Source organism: Bos indicus, chromosome 8 (assembly GCF_029378745.1).
Source record: "Bos indicus isolate NIAB-ARS_2022 breed Sahiwal x Tharparkar chromosome 8, NIAB-ARS_B.indTharparkar_mat_pri_1.0, whole genome shotgun sequence".
In the NCBI taxonomy this organism is placed as follows: Eukaryota; Metazoa; Chordata; class Mammalia; order Artiodactyla; family Bovidae; genus Bos; species Bos indicus.
In genome coordinates this window covers 48,831,904-48,847,429 of record NC_091767.1, presented here as the reverse complement: position 1 = coordinate 48,847,429, position 15,526 = coordinate 48,831,904, and the positions used below count along the sequence as shown (strand labels likewise).

The 15,526-nt window shown below is 38.1% G+C and overlaps 1 protein-coding gene across 1 annotated transcript in view; it reads right to left on the bottom strand.

The window, feature by feature from the left end:
* TMC1 (transmembrane channel like 1) overlaps nt 1-15,526 on the bottom strand; it is a 153,838-nt gene that overhangs the window by 105,460 nt on the left and 32,852 nt on the right. The window contains exon 5 of the mRNA XM_070794660.1: nt 2,662-2,709. Coding sequence (XP_070650761.1) covers nt 2,662-2,709 — 48 coding nt within the window. The remainder of the gene's footprint in view (nt 1-2,661; nt 2,710-15,526) is intronic.

Sequence of the window (15,526 nt, the reverse complement as noted above, 5' to 3'; positions counted from 1 at the left end):
TTTTGGTTTGGTTTTCTTGTTAAACTGTCTTAGACCATAGGAGTATCAGTTAAGAAACTCAGAAGGGTAAAGGAAAAATTACTTTTATTCCCCTATAGTAGTCAAGTCAGAGCCTGTAGGATCTGTGTGAGACTCTGGGCTGTTTACATGCAGAATGTACCAAATTAATGAAAACAACGGTCACCATGAACATTCACTGGCTGTCATATTGGGCTCAGGTTTTTAACTGATGGTGTTGATGTATTCTCTAATTGAACTCTCCTTGAAATGCTGCACTTTCAGTTTTGATCAACTCAAAACTTTAGCTCATAAAATAATCTTTCTCTGTTCTTGTCCATGAGTGGTTTGTATGCCTAGGAATGGGTCACAATTCAGGCTCTTGAGCTGAACCTATTCAAAGTAAAAACAACAGGGCAATTTAGACAAAATATTCATGAATTCAAAAGAACAGTTATTCATTTTTATTCAACAACCTGATCACTTTAGTCAAAAAGGCCAATCTGTTATATTGTAATAGATTCAGCCTAAGGGAAAACATTTTAACAAAGAAAATAGTAAAGAAATAAAAAAGCAAAATTTTCTGGACCACCATCCACTTCAGATCAGACCAGATCAGTCGCTCAGTCGTGTCCGACTCTTTGCAACCCCATGAACCTCAGCACGCCAGGCCTCCCTGTCCATCACCAACTCCCGGAGTTCACTCAGACTCACGTCCATCGAGTCAGTGATGCCATCCAGCCATCTCATCCTCTGTTGTCCCCTTCTCCTCTTGCCCCCAATCCCTCCCAGCATCAGAGTCTTTTCCAATGAGTCAACTCTTCGCATGAGGTGGCCAAAGTACTGGAGTTTCAGCTTTAGCATCATTCCTTCCAAAGAAATCCCAGGGCTGATCTCCTTCACAATGGACTGGTTGGCTTTCATTGCAGTCCAAGGGACTCTCAAGAGTCTTCTCCAACACCACAGTTCAAAAGCATCAATTCTTCGGTGCTCAGCCTTCTTCACAGTCCAACTCTCACATCCATACATGACCACAGGAAAAACCATAGCCTTGACTAGACAAACCTTTGTTGGCAAAGTAATGTCTCTGCTTTTGAATATGCTATCTGCATTGGTCATAACTTTCCTTCCAAGGAGTAAGCGTCTTTTAATTTCATGGCTGCAGTCACCATCTGCAGTGATTTTGGAGCCCAGAAAAATAAAGTCTGACACTGTTTCCACTGTTTCCCCATCTATTTCCCATGAAGTGTTGGAACCGGATGCCATGATCTTCATTTTCTGAATGTTGAGCTTTAAGCCAACTTTTTTACTCTCACCTTTCACTTTCATCAAGAGGCTCTTTAGTTCTTCACTTTCTGCCATAAGAGTGGTGTCATCTGCATATATGAGGTTATTGATATTTTTCCCAGCAATCTTGATTCCAGCTTGTGTTTCTTCCAGCCCAGCGTTTCTCATGATGTACTCTGCATATAAGTTAAATAATCAGGGTGACAATATACAGCCTTGACAAACTCTGGAACCAGTCTGTTGTTCCATGTCCACTTCTAACTGTTGTTTCCTGACCTGCATATAGGTTTCTCAAGAGGCAGGTCAGGTGGTCTGGTATTCCTATCTCTTTCAGAATTTTCCACAGTTTATTGTGATCCACACAGTCAAAGGCTTTGGCATAGTCAATAAAGCAGAAATGTTTTTCTGGAACTCTCTTTCTTTTTCCATGATCCAGCAGATGTTGGTAATTTGATCTCTGGTTCCTCTGCCTTTTCTAAAACCAGCTTGAACATCTGGAAGTTCACGGTTCACATATTGCTGAAGCCTGACTTGGAGAATTTTGAGCATTATCCTACTAGCGTGTGAGATGAGTGCAATTGTGTGGTAGTTTGAGCCTTCTTTGGCATTGCCTTTCTTTGGGATTGGAATGAAAACTGACCTTTTCCAGTCCTGTGGCCACTGCTGAGTTTTCCAAATTTGCTGGCATATTGAGTGCAGCACTTTCACAGCATCATCTTTCAGGATTTGGAGTAGCTCAACTGGAATTCCATCACCTCCACTAGCTTTGTTTGTAGTGATGCTTTCTAAGGCCCACTTGACTTCACATTCCAGGATGTCTGGCTCTAAGTCAGTGATCACACCATCGTGATTATCTGGGTCGTGAAGATCTTTTTTGTACAGTTGTGTGTATTCTTGCCAACTCTTCTTCATATCTTCTGCTTCTGTTAGGTCCATACCATTTCTGTCCTTTATCGAGCACATCTTTGCATGAAATGTTCCTTTGGTATCTCTGATTTTCTTGAAGAGATCTCTAGTCTTTCCCATTCTGTTGTTTTCCTCTATTTCTTTGCATTGATTGCTGAGGAAGGCTTTCTTATCTCTTCTTGCTATTCTTTGGAACTCTGCATTCAGATGTTTATACCTTTCCTTTTCTCCTTTGCTAATGATGAGCAATTTATAAATTAGGTGGAATGTGTGTTTTGCCAATTGAATGGACTCTCAAGTGAAGAGTCTATCTGATGGACTTGATCGCTCTTGTAAGACCATTGAAAGTCATCCACATGTGCTCCTGTGTTTGCATAGGGTCGCATATTCCCACAAGATAAGAGGACAAATCCCCTAAATTCACTGAAATTCCCCAGGAAACATATCCCAACTGGGTCCATCCCCACTTACTTGAACTTTCCTCAGTATCATCTTCTTTCTCCTCCACTTGGATTTGCACTGTCGAGGAAAGAAAAAAATATAGCAATTCTTTAAATGACAGCACAATTGTTAATAACTGGTTTTTACTGTTGTTACTTTCATTGTAAAGTTTTCTGTGCAGTTAATATATTTTTTCAATAAACTTGTCAAAATGAACATTGTTTATTAAAGATATACAGCTATAGCATCTTATAGAGTGTTGTGCAAGGACTTCTCTGCTTCATCACCTTCGACAATTTGCAAAGCATGTCAGTCATAAGCCTGTCAGTTCAATTCAAAATAACTTCAACCAAAATAAATTCTATTTTGCAGTAAGTCAACTTAGGGTTTGTTGGGTCATTTCATTGTATGATAAAGAAAGTTGTTAGCAAAGCTGTATCCACATGCACAAACCATTTGGTTATTATAACCAAATTAACTTATTAAGATAGAGAATATTTCATTCTAACCAGCTATCCAGTGTAAAAGAACGTTTCAAAAATGCTTAAAAGTTGATATTTCCTATTTTAATTTTTCTATACATATTATATGCAGCCTAAATTTTTCCATATATGATTTACCTTGACAATGTGGAGATAGGTGATTTAATAGTTCTTTCAAAACAAAGAATGTTTTTTCTGTTTATTCCTCCCCTCATCCTTAGGGTCTTGTTTTCAGATTAGCTCCATTTTTATAAAGGCATATACAAGTTTTATAAAATTTTAATGGTACAATAATATCAGAAAATATATTAATTGGCAGATTTTTCCCCTTGTCAACTACTATCTGTTCATCACAGGTTGAATCAGCCAGAGACAAAGATCTGTGACTTGCCATGGCAAAAATCAGAGCAGACTATTTGCTTAAAGCACAGTTTAGTAACTCATTTAAAATATGAATTTACATATTTTATTTAAGGTGGATGAGCCTAAGTCCAAAACAGCAAAGATAATAAACAATGCTGCTGTGAACAGAGGAAACAACCTCTGGTTTTGTTTCTGCTCAGCACTGTCAAAGGTTATTATTCAGAGCTTGACAGGCATATTGAAAAGGCAGCACATACAGAGTTTAAATTCTATTCACAAAGAAGATTGTTGTAAAAGCACTTTTTGCCTTTAAACAGCATATGCATAAAAATTTTTACGATATGCAAAAATGTTATCACTCAATGTCAGCCATGGAATAGGAAAATAAGTGTTCTTTTATTCAGAGTGGACATATGCCTTTGTCACTGGCTGTAACTGGATCTGCAGGGGACAAAAGTCTTTATGTCACTACTGAGAGTTCACAATGGTGACAACAGACACTTCTCAGAAGATATTTTATATTCAACAATAAGTCATGGTCTTTACTTGCAATTAATGCTACCACCAAATTTCTTCAGTCAAAGAGGAATTCACTTAGAAAGGCAACTTAATGATATAAGATTAGCCTTAGACCAAGGTCTGATCAGTGGCATAATATAGGAACAGCTGAGGACAAATAGCAAAGGCTGACACACAGCCTCTTTTGCACCATGCATACTCAAAGCAAAAAATCACACAAAATACTAAACTGATTTTTAATAATCAACTCACTAGACATGATTAAAGTTAAATAATGAAATGGAGGAAAATACTAAATAAATAGAGATACAAGCAAATCTTTAGGAAGGATTACAATCCTATTAAACAAAAACAACAAAATGAAATGTCCCAAGCCAAGGAGATGAGTGACAAATCAATTTCCTCTGCTAAGAAGAGAGAAAATGCAGGGCTGGAGTCATGGGTCATCTTCTAAGGTACAGGAAGGATAGTTACAAATTGCCATTAAGTAAAACTGCATAAGGGGAGATAACTCTGCTGTGGTTGCAAGTAGAGAAGAAAAAAAGAGCTATGGTTTCTGAGTGATGTAATGGACAGTATTGCAGAAATAGCCTCTTTGTTCCTCTTGAGGTGACTCTCCAGTAGCGATACTCATCTGTGCATGATCATCTACACGTTCTCAGTAGGTGCATTCTTTGTTTAGCAGTGTTTCTTTTGTCTGGCAGTTGAGTCAGGAGCTACGGAGCCATTGTTTTTATAGGTATTGTGACCATAATTGGTTTATTCTTGATTCAAACCCTCAGCAAAGGCAGCATCAGCATCAGGAACTAAATAGCAGCACCATGACCAGGAGATTGAAGACCATCAAGAGCCTCAGAGGAAGCTTGATTTTAATGTAACACTATTTAGTCTGAAAAGCTACTGTCAATGCTGATCTGCATCTCCTGAAACTCAAAGTAATGCTGAAGAACCAAGCTAAGAAGCCCCTCCCAAACAAAACCCTGTGCAAAAGAATAACTCAGAACATTTAAATGCGAGTTACAGACTGTCTTTCCCCCCTCAGACAATTTTTGGCATGGCTTGTTGCCATCCCTTCTCTCAGCAATCCCTGGTAGCTTGCTCCCAATCATATGACCTTCTCATGTTCTGGATGTTTCCCAAAGCCTATTGATTATGTACTTTAAAAATAACCTTTCTCCTGGGGAGTGATGGGAGGAGAGTGGGACAGTTGGGGGTGGGGGTGGGGGGTCCTGTCTAAATGTTGAAGGCAGCAAGCAAGACTACACCGAAGTATGCTTATTTAAGAGTAGAATATGAAATAGGAGCAGATGAACTCCTAGGCAACCCAGATCCTCACTTCATGCAAATAGACCCAGTAATTAGAAATAGTAAAAGGAAACAACAGCAAAATGTCACATTTTAGAGGCACTGGAATCGTTCAGAAAAGTGAATATTGTTCCAGGCTCTCTTTTTCAGTCTATAGCACTGAAAATATTGTATGGTTCTTCAGGATCAGAGTGGCCAAGTAGCTGAAAGAGCTGAATGATATCACCTGTTCCTCTGACCCACATTTAGCTCATGAAGGGATTATTGTAGCACCAGCTCATTCCTTTGGAAACTGAAAATTCATTTATTCAGTTAGCATTTATTGTGCATTTACAAGGGTCTATAGAATGGGGGAGCCTGGTGGACTGCCATCTATGGGGTCGCACAGAGTCGGACATGACTGAAGTGACTTAGCAGCAGCAGCAGCAGCAGCAGCATAGAGCAAAGCGTTCTGGACTAGGAGTTTGTAGACTATAGAGGAAAAGTGATAGTACTTAAGGAGTCTAGCTATTTGATGCAAAAGAACGACTTTATAACAGTAAGATTCAAGTTTAGGTATGAATATCTTATCTAGTTTACTTGGGTTATTCCAGCAATGTGCTAGTTATGTTTATTAGCAATGTAAGTGAGTGAAGTCATTCTGTCGGGTCCGACTCTTTGTGACCCCATGGACAGTGGCTTCCAGGCTCCTTCGTCCATGGGATTTTCCAGGCAAGAGTTCTGGAGTGGATTGCCATTTCCTTCTCCATATTAGCAATGTACTAGTGTTATTTGTTTAGGGTTCCTTTGTGTATGAGCAAATGTCAACATCAGTTCTTCCCATATAAATGGGGTACATTTCAAGGGAATACAGTTAATATTTCATAATAACTGTAAATGCAGTATAAACTTTTAAAAATGGAAAAATGAAAAATGATGTAAAAAGTTACATACAATCAGATCAGTCGCTCGGTCATGTCCGACTCTTTGCAACTCCATGAATCACAGCACACCAGGCCTCCCTGTCCATCACCAACTCCCGGAGTTCACTCAGACTCATGTCCATCAAGTCAGTGATGCCATCCAGCCATCTCATCCTCTGTTGTCCCCTTCTCCTCTTGCCCCCAATCCCTCCCAGCATCAGAGTCTCTTCCAATGAGTCATCTCTTCGCATGAGGTAGCCAAAGTACTGGAGTTTCAGCTTTAGCATCATTCCTTCCAAAGAAATCCCAGGGCTGATCTCCTTCACAATGGACTGGTTGGATCCCATTGCAGTCCAAGGGACTCTCAAGAGTCTTCTCCAACACCACAGTTCAAAAGCATCAATTCTTCGGTGCTCAGCCTTCTTCACAGTCCAACTCTCACATCCATACATGACCACAGGAAAAACCATAGCCCTGACTAGATGAACCATTGTTGGCAAAGTAATGTCTCTGCTTTTGAATATGCTATCTAGGTTAGTCATAATTTTCCTTCCAAGGAGCAAGCGTCTTTTAATTTCATGGCTGCAGTCACTGTCTGCAGTGATTTTGGAGCCCAGAAAAATAAAGTCTGACACTGTTTCCACTGTTCCTCCATCTATTTCCCATGAAGGGGTGGGACCAGATGCCATGATCTTCGTTTTCTGAATGTTGAGCTTTAAGCCAACTTTTTCACTCTCCACTTTCACTTTCATCAAGAGGCTTTTGAGTTCCTCTTCACTTTCTGCCATAAGGGTGGTGTCATCTGCATATCTGAGGTTATTGATATTTCTTCCGGCAATCTTGATTCCAGCTTGTGTTTCTTCCAGTCCAGCATTTCTCATGATATACTCTGCATATAAGTTAAATAAGCAGGGTGACAATATACAGCCTTGACGTACTCCTTTTCCTATTTGGAACCAGTCTGTTGTTCCATGTCCAGTTCTAACTGTTGTTTCCTGACCTGCATATAGGTTTCTCAAGAAGCAGGTCAGGTGGTCTGGTATTCCCATCTCTTTCAGAATTTTCCACAGTTTATTGTGATCCACACAGTCAAAGGCTTTGGCATAGTCAATAAAGCAGAAATAAATGTTTTTCTGGAACTCTCTTTCTTTTTCCATGATCCAGCAGATGTTGGCAATTTGATCTCTGGTTCCTCTGCCTTTTCTAAAACCAGCTTGAACATCAGGAAGTTCACGGTTCACATATTGCTGAAGCCTGGCTTGAAGAATTTTGAGCATTACTTTACTAGCATGTGAGATGAGTGCAATTGTGCGGTAGTTTGAGCATTCTTTGGCATTGCCTTTCTTTGGGATTGGAATGAAAACTGACCTTTTCCAGTCCTGTGGCCACTGCTGAGTTTTCCAAATTTGCTGTCATATTAAGTGCAGCACTTTCATAGCATCATCTTTCAGGATTTGGAATAGCTCAACTGGAATTCCATCACCTCCACTAGCTTTGTTCATAGTGATGCTTTCTAAGGCCCACTTGACTTCACATTCCAGGATGTCTGGCTCTAGGTCAGTGATCACACCATCGTGATTATCTCGGTCATGAAGCTCTTTTTTGTACAGTTGTGTGTATTCTTGCCACCTCTTCTTAATATCTTCTGCTTCTATTAGGTCCATACCATTTCTGTCCTTTATCGAGCCCATCTTTGCATGAAATGTTCCTTTGGTATCTCTGATTTTCTTGAAGAGATCTCTAGTCTTTCCCATTCTGTTGTTTTCCTCTATTTCTTTGCATTGATTGCTGAGGAAGGCTTTCTTATCTCTTCTTGCTATTCTTTGGAACTCTGCATTCAGATGCTTATATCTTTCATTTTCTCCTTTGCTTTTCACTTCTCTTCTTTTCACAGCTATTTGTAAGACCTCCCCAGACAGCCATTTTGCTTTTTTGCATTTCTTTTCCATGGGAATGGTCTTGATCCCTGTCTCCTGTACAATGTCACGAACCTCATTCCATAGTTCATCAGGCACTCTATCTATCAGATCTAGGCCCTTAAATCTATTTCTCACTTCCACTGTATAATCATAAGGGATTTGATTTTGGTCATATCTGAATGGTCTATTTAAAACAAAAGCACTGCCTTTATCAAAACTGGGCGTATACACACACTTTCATGTCCGCCTGCAAAATGGTAAGAAACTGCTCATTAATACAATTAGAATTGTATTATTTAAGAAAAAATTTAAAAATACATTAAAATATAAAAAATTAACCTTTTAGCTCAGACTAAACTGCCCTGAGACAGACATTAATCCATGCCATAACAAGCACATTTCCAAGTCTTCAGTGAAGAACCCATGTCATCAGTATGTGGTATGATGTGGGATGTGAGAGGAAGAGAAGAATCAAGGATAATTCCAAGGATTTTGGCCTGGGTAACTGGGAGGGTAGAGATGCAAGAAAAAGAGATAGGAGGCTCTAGGGAAAATAGGTTAAGTAGCAACTGTTGAAGTTCAGGAGTTTAATCTGACTAGATGAAATCACCAAACCATATTGAGATATCATTTCCCCTACAGAGAGTGGCCCAGCACTCTGCTTCCATTAATTTATCAAAACACTATCATTGGTGGATGTTAAGTAGGGAATGGAAGCCACTGTCCATGAAAGTGAACAAAAATGATGGAATGTGATCTTTCTTCTTCTCATATATCATCTACCAAGGATATAAGATCTGATTCAGTTTAACTCAGCAGCTCCATTTATTTTTACTAGTTTTAGGTCAGGATAAGAAAATATTCAGGCTTCCCAGGTGGTGCCAGTGGTAAAGAACCCGCCTGCCAATGCAGGAGACATAAAAGACTCAGGTTCAGTCCCTGGGTTGGGAAGATCCCCTGCATGAGGGCACAGCAACCCACTCCAGTATTCTTGCCAGAAGAATCCTATGGACACAGGAGCCTGGTGGGCTACAGAACATAGGATTGTAGAGAGTCAGACACGATTTAAGTAACTTAGCACACATGCACTCAAAAAGATATTCAGGACATTTGTTTATAACAACCTGAAATCCTTCATGTCATGGACTTGAGCATGATATTCTGGAAGCCACAGAGTAAAAAGAATAATTATTTAGCTATTAGATCAATCAAATACGTTAATGAACTGGTAAACTATAAGACATTTAAAAAAATCCTCTGAAGTGGTAATAACAGAATGAGATCATTACACAACTGTCAGTAAGGTATCCTGGGAAAAGGTTTAATTTGACAGACCTAGGCTGATATTCTTTCTCCAGGTGCCAGCATCTTTCCTTAATACCATTAAAAACCTTAAAATCATAAGGTCTTCTATAAAACCACTGAAAAAATCATGGGGTGCATACGTTCAACAATACACTAATGGAAATTTGTATAATAAATGCCAAAAGACTGGTTATATTTTCAAACATTATAATATCTTGGAGATACTAAATAGTTATTTTACATTTGTGGCTACAAAATCACAAAAAAAGAATAATAATTTTGGTTTTTGTTAAGACTCACCTAAGGAGGGAGGGGGGCAGGCAAAAAAATGTGTATCACTGCCTCTAGTAACTGTCATTCTCTAATGTCTTTCCTTTTGAATTATATTTATTTTTAAGGCTCTGTGGCCCTTAAGAAATAGAAAATAAATAGCTGCTGATGCCTGCTTTATTAAAAACACAATATAAAATATTGTATTTGCCAAATGGAAGAGAATTAAGTCTATGGAGAAACACATTTTACCACAAGGTTCCAGAGAGACAACCCTGAGATAAACAAAGAGAAAAATAGAAAATTCACTCAAAACAAAGATAAAATAAGAGAGGATGCACACCAAATTTTTTGGCACTTTTTCCTTCTGTTTCCATAGTATATAACATTAAAATTAAACAGGCTGAGTGAAATGGGTAGCTGGTATTCTAAATTCTACCACTCACCCCTGAACTGTCAAGTACAAATATGAAATGACGAATCATCGTTCTTCAAATGGCAAAATATATACAGGAGTGTTTGCAAAAAGCTGCAATCAAATATTTCCTGACACCATGGTCTACAGAAAGAACAAAGCAACTCTTATTCTATGTGGTTTGGAGGGTTAACTTTATTTTAATTATATCCAGGAAATAAATAGGTATTTACAAAGGCATTAGAGCTCTCTATAGTTACAAAAAAGTAAGTGGTGTCTTTCTTCTTTGCATTTAGATTATTTTTGGGGGAAGGACATTTCTTATTTAACTATGCTGTCATAATATATATTCAGAGTGTGTGTTCTCACACTACAATTACCATGACAAAGGGCAACCGCTGTAAATAAATGTGCTAAAGTGAAAATACATTCTCCTGTGTGAGTTTTTGTGGCTATTAACCCAATGAAAATAGTGTGTTATACACCCTTGACGACGTTGCTTCTATATCCTTGGATTGCTTAGAACAAAAAGGAATCTTTCTGTCACCCATGAAATTTCTGTAATATTCCCAGTCATGAAGAAGAAGGGTTGTCCGGATTCATGGGTAAACAAACAAAACAAAACAAACAAAAAACTATGAAACAACTGAAAGATGACTGTTCTCAGAGCATAAAGAAGTATGAAGCAAGGCTGACTGAACTCTATACAATCTCTACCCATCCTTCTTAGCACCAGCCTTTGTTCACACAGAAGATGCTAATTAATACTCATTAGCATACATTAGCAAATGTTAATGAGTATCTTCTAAAGAACAAAAGGCACTGGGGGCAGAGAGTCAGGATGAAAGCTGAATGGTGAGAGAAGGGCTCCAACAAGACAGGCAGAAAAAAGAAAATGAGGGCAGCTTAGAACTGAATTTATTTTCTGAAATTTAAAATTTGTTTCTCTGACAAAATATTAATAGGATTAAGGATGAAATAATTTATTTTTCCTTAGAAAAAGTAAGTCATTGACTAGAATGAATCATTCTTTTTTCTGCTCTTTAGCTGTTTGGGAACAATTACACATTATAGGACTTGCTACTCAGCTAGGGATATTAGATAACAATGGAGAAGGCAATGGCACCCGACTCCAGTACTCTTGCCTGGAAAATCCCATGGACGGAGGAGCCTGGTGGGCTGCAGTCCACGGGGTCGCAAAGAGTTGGACACGACTGAAGCGACTTCGCAGTCATCAGTTAATGAAAAAGAATTCTGAATTCTAGGTGTCCTCAGGAGTTTATATAGCTGCCAGGCTCCTCTGTCCATGAAAGTCTCCAGGCAAGAATACTAGAGTGAGTAGCCATCCCTTCTCTAGGGGATCTTCCAGATCCAGTGATCAGACCCAGGTCTCCCGCACTTCAGGCAAATTCTTTATGATCTGAGCCACCTGGGCTTCCCTGGGAATGCAGGAGACCTGGGTTCAATCCCTGGGTCAGGAAGATCTCCAGGAGAAGGAAATGGCAACCCACTCCAGTGTTCTTGCCTGGAGAATCCTATGGACAGAGGAGCCTGTCAGGCTACAGTCCATGGGGTCACAAAGAGTCAGATATGACTGAATGACTTAATACACTTAGGAATTTGTAAGTATTGCAATCAACTATCCACCCATGCCAATTTCTTCCTTACAGACTCAATTTATAATATTCAATAAGACCAAACACTTAAGTAATTTGTAGGTAGTCTGTCATTTTATTAAAATAGCTCACATAAAATGTGATATATGTGTTCATTTATATCCTAAGGGCAGTTGGTTAACATCTGAGTACTCTAGTTAGTAATCCACAATGGTAGAATGAAGTTTTAACATCCAAAAGACTAGTCAGAAGTACTTCAGCCATCTCTACCTCAAACTAACACTAGATGATTTGTTAAGTGAAGTCATGCTTCTTAGAAGTGAACTTCATGAAATCAAATGTAAGAGAGAGAGAACTATTGGTCTGCTTCTCTAAAGAACCTAATACAAAGAGCATCTGCCTTCAGGGTCATCTTGATGGAATTAGACAAACACTAGAAACAATAACACAAGATATAATGGCAAGTTCCCCAGAGACATACAAGCATAAATGTCTATTATAAATATCTATTAGATATTAGAACTCTATAAATATCTATTAGAGTTCATAAGAGAGTGAGATTATGCTCATTAGGACTTTCAGGATATTTGATTTTTGCAACATTTCTTCAAATATTTCTGGAAATAGGCAGAACATTAATCAATACAAATGAACACAGTTCAGTACTTAATTCCATTTGTATTAATTCCAATTCCTTCAAGATCATGGTCATAAAGAACAAAGTTTATTTCTATCACTGGCCTACTACTGAAAAATAGGAGCAAAAAAGAAGGATTTATGCTCATTTGGGTTCCTAAGACTATTGCATTCACATAGTTGGCAGCTGGCTCTAGTAGAAAGAGCCTGAGGTTTGAGTTTTGGCTCTGCCACAATTTTATGCCGTAACTTTGGATAATTCATTTAAATTCTCTATGTCTTAGAGAAAGGAAGGAGAACTAAATGTAATATGCAGGCACATAATATAGTGCCTCACACATAGCAAAAGTTATAGTAATCTACAAGGACGGTTCAAATGCTTTTATGCATAAACAAAAATTTTGCATCTTTCACCTAAAATTCTAGGAACACAGGAAGATACAACGACTTTGACCTTTACTTTAATATCTCGCACTCTGCAAGTAAGAAAATTGCCACAATGTTCAGTCTGATATTATATTTAAGACTAATCACCAAAAGATGAAAACAAGGAATAAAATTTGACCCCAAACTTTCTGTCTCTTGATACTCTTAGCTTTACTCCTCACCACACCTGTTTATGATGCCAGCCAATGTTGAAAGTCATGCTGTCTGAGCCAATAGTCAATTTCATTAGCCAGTTTTTGCTTGTCAATAATTGGAGCACTTGTAGCACAGGTTTAAGTTGAACAAAAAGCAAGGGACCAATAGTCATTGTGAGTAACCATCTTTCAGTGACACAGAAAATTAGTTTCATACAAAAAGATAGAAGTCTGTGGACTTCGGAATGAGAGATTTTTATATCCTTTCTTACTCAGCTTCCAAATTCCTTTCTTGTCAGTACTCTGGCATCCAGAGGACAAACTATTAGGACTATGTAGCAACAGTGTTCTTGACTGGAGAATCCCAGGGACGGCGGAGCCTGGTGGGCTGCCATTTATGGGGTTGCAGAGAGTCAGACACGACTGAAGCGACTTAGCAGCAGCAGCAGCAACAGAAAAGAGAGAAGCAGTATGAGGAGCACTCAGTAAGTACCTGACAGTCTGCTAAGTCTACTAAAAATTGGAATCAGCATCCTGATTATAAGTGATTTTTTTGTTTTCAGTTAAAGGTAATCAATTTTATCTTGATTAAATGCCAGAAGGTTGGGACTATGATTGTAACTATTACTTCTTACAGAGAAGGGCAGTGGTCAAATATTAAGATCTAAATTCAGTCCTATGACAGCCAGGTGGGAGGCAGGAGAGAAAGCTGATGCTGATTAAAAGAAACCCCTTTAAAAGAAAAACAAATAAATTCAGGTGCTCATTACATTTTCAAATTCCCATCATTCCTTGCTTTTCTTTCCATAAAATGGACTTACTTTGATTATTGAGACAAACCACATCCTAAATCAGTTTCCTAATCTAGTATAATACATTTTTTTCAGGCAGTTGAAGATAGGGCTAAAACTGTAATGGTAGCCTCAGAAGCTATTTGGCCTACCTAATGTAATCAGGTATTCCCCAAGAAACTAGTTTCTAGGTCTTACAGAGCCAGAATAGCCTCTCAGCTCTTTGCTCTTAGAGGTGAGATCTTATCACTCAGACATTCATCAGAACTGCTCAGTTTCACATCCTGTCTCATGTGTCATGAGACGTCACTGTGAAAGTGTGTGTGTGTGTATGTGGAAGAGAGGGAGAGAGAGAGAAAGGGAGTTTTAAAAGCCTCAAGGAAAATTTCAGAATCCTATATTTCTCTTTATAGCCCCTGCATTATTCTCAACCATCTATTTGGTTGGCCAAATATTCTTTTGTGGATCAGTTTTAAAAAGTAAATTCAATTTCTATTCAGGTTATCTATCTCTTCTTGAGTCAGGTTTAGCAGGCTATCATACAAGTAATTTGTACAATTTACCTAAGTTGTCAATTTCTTGTCATGAGTTGTTCATTGTTGTTGTTCAGTCACTCAGTCGTGTTCAACTCTTTGCGACCCCATGGACTGCAGCACACCAGGCTTCCCTGTCCTTCACCATCTTCCGGAGCTTGCTCAAACTCATGTCCATTGAGTCGGTGATGCCATCCAACCATCTTGGCCTCTGTCGTCCGCTTCTCCTCCTGCCTTCAACCTTTCCAAGCCTCAGGAGCTTTTCTAATGAGTCAGCTGTTTCCATCTGGTGGCCAAAGTACTGGAGCTTCAGCTTCAGCATCAGTTGTTCATAATATTGCCTTATTATATCTTTCAGTATCAATAGGATTTGTAGAGATGTTGCTTCTCTCATTTCTGTCTTCTACTAGGTGAATAACTATATTTAATTAAAATTATTTACCCTTGATAAATTCCTGATTAATCTGGACAGAAGTTTATCAATTTTATTGATTTTCTCAAAACACAAATTATTAGTGTCAATTTCTCTATTGTTTTTATCTTCCGTTGATTTTAGCTCCAGCCTTTACTACTTACTTTCTTTTCCTTATTTTGAGTTTTATTTACTCTTCTGTTCCTTTTGGTTTCTTAAAGTAGAGACTGAGATCACTGACTTGAGACCTTTCCTTTTTTTCTAATACAGGTGTACAATGCTACAAATTTTCCTTTAAATACTGTTTTAGCAGTTTCCAAAATTTTTTTAAATCCTATATGTTTATTGTAATTCAGTTCAAAACACTTTCTAATTTCTGTTTTGCTTTCTTATTTGACCCAAGGGTCATTTAAAAGTGTGATATTTACTTTCCAAATTTTGGGGGCTTCCAGATAAGTCTTTTGCTACTGAGTTCTAGTTTAATTCTACTGTAGCCAGAGAATATACTTTGTACAATTTGAATCTCTTTAAATATATTGAGATTTATTTATAACTTAGAATATGGTTTATCTTGCTAAATGTTCTATATCTACTTGAAAATAATGCATATTCTGCTATTCTTAGGCGGAGTTATATAAATTTCAGTTAGTTCAAAATGGTTGATAGTGTTGTAGAGGCCTTCTATATGCTTATTAATTTTTTTGCTTGTCTATCACTTTTTACAAAAAAGGTGCTGAAACCTGACTATAATAGCGAGTTTGTGTATTTTTCCTTTCAATTCTATCAGTATTTGCTTTGTGTATTTTGAGGTTCTGTTATTAGGTATACAAATATTTAAATTTTTTA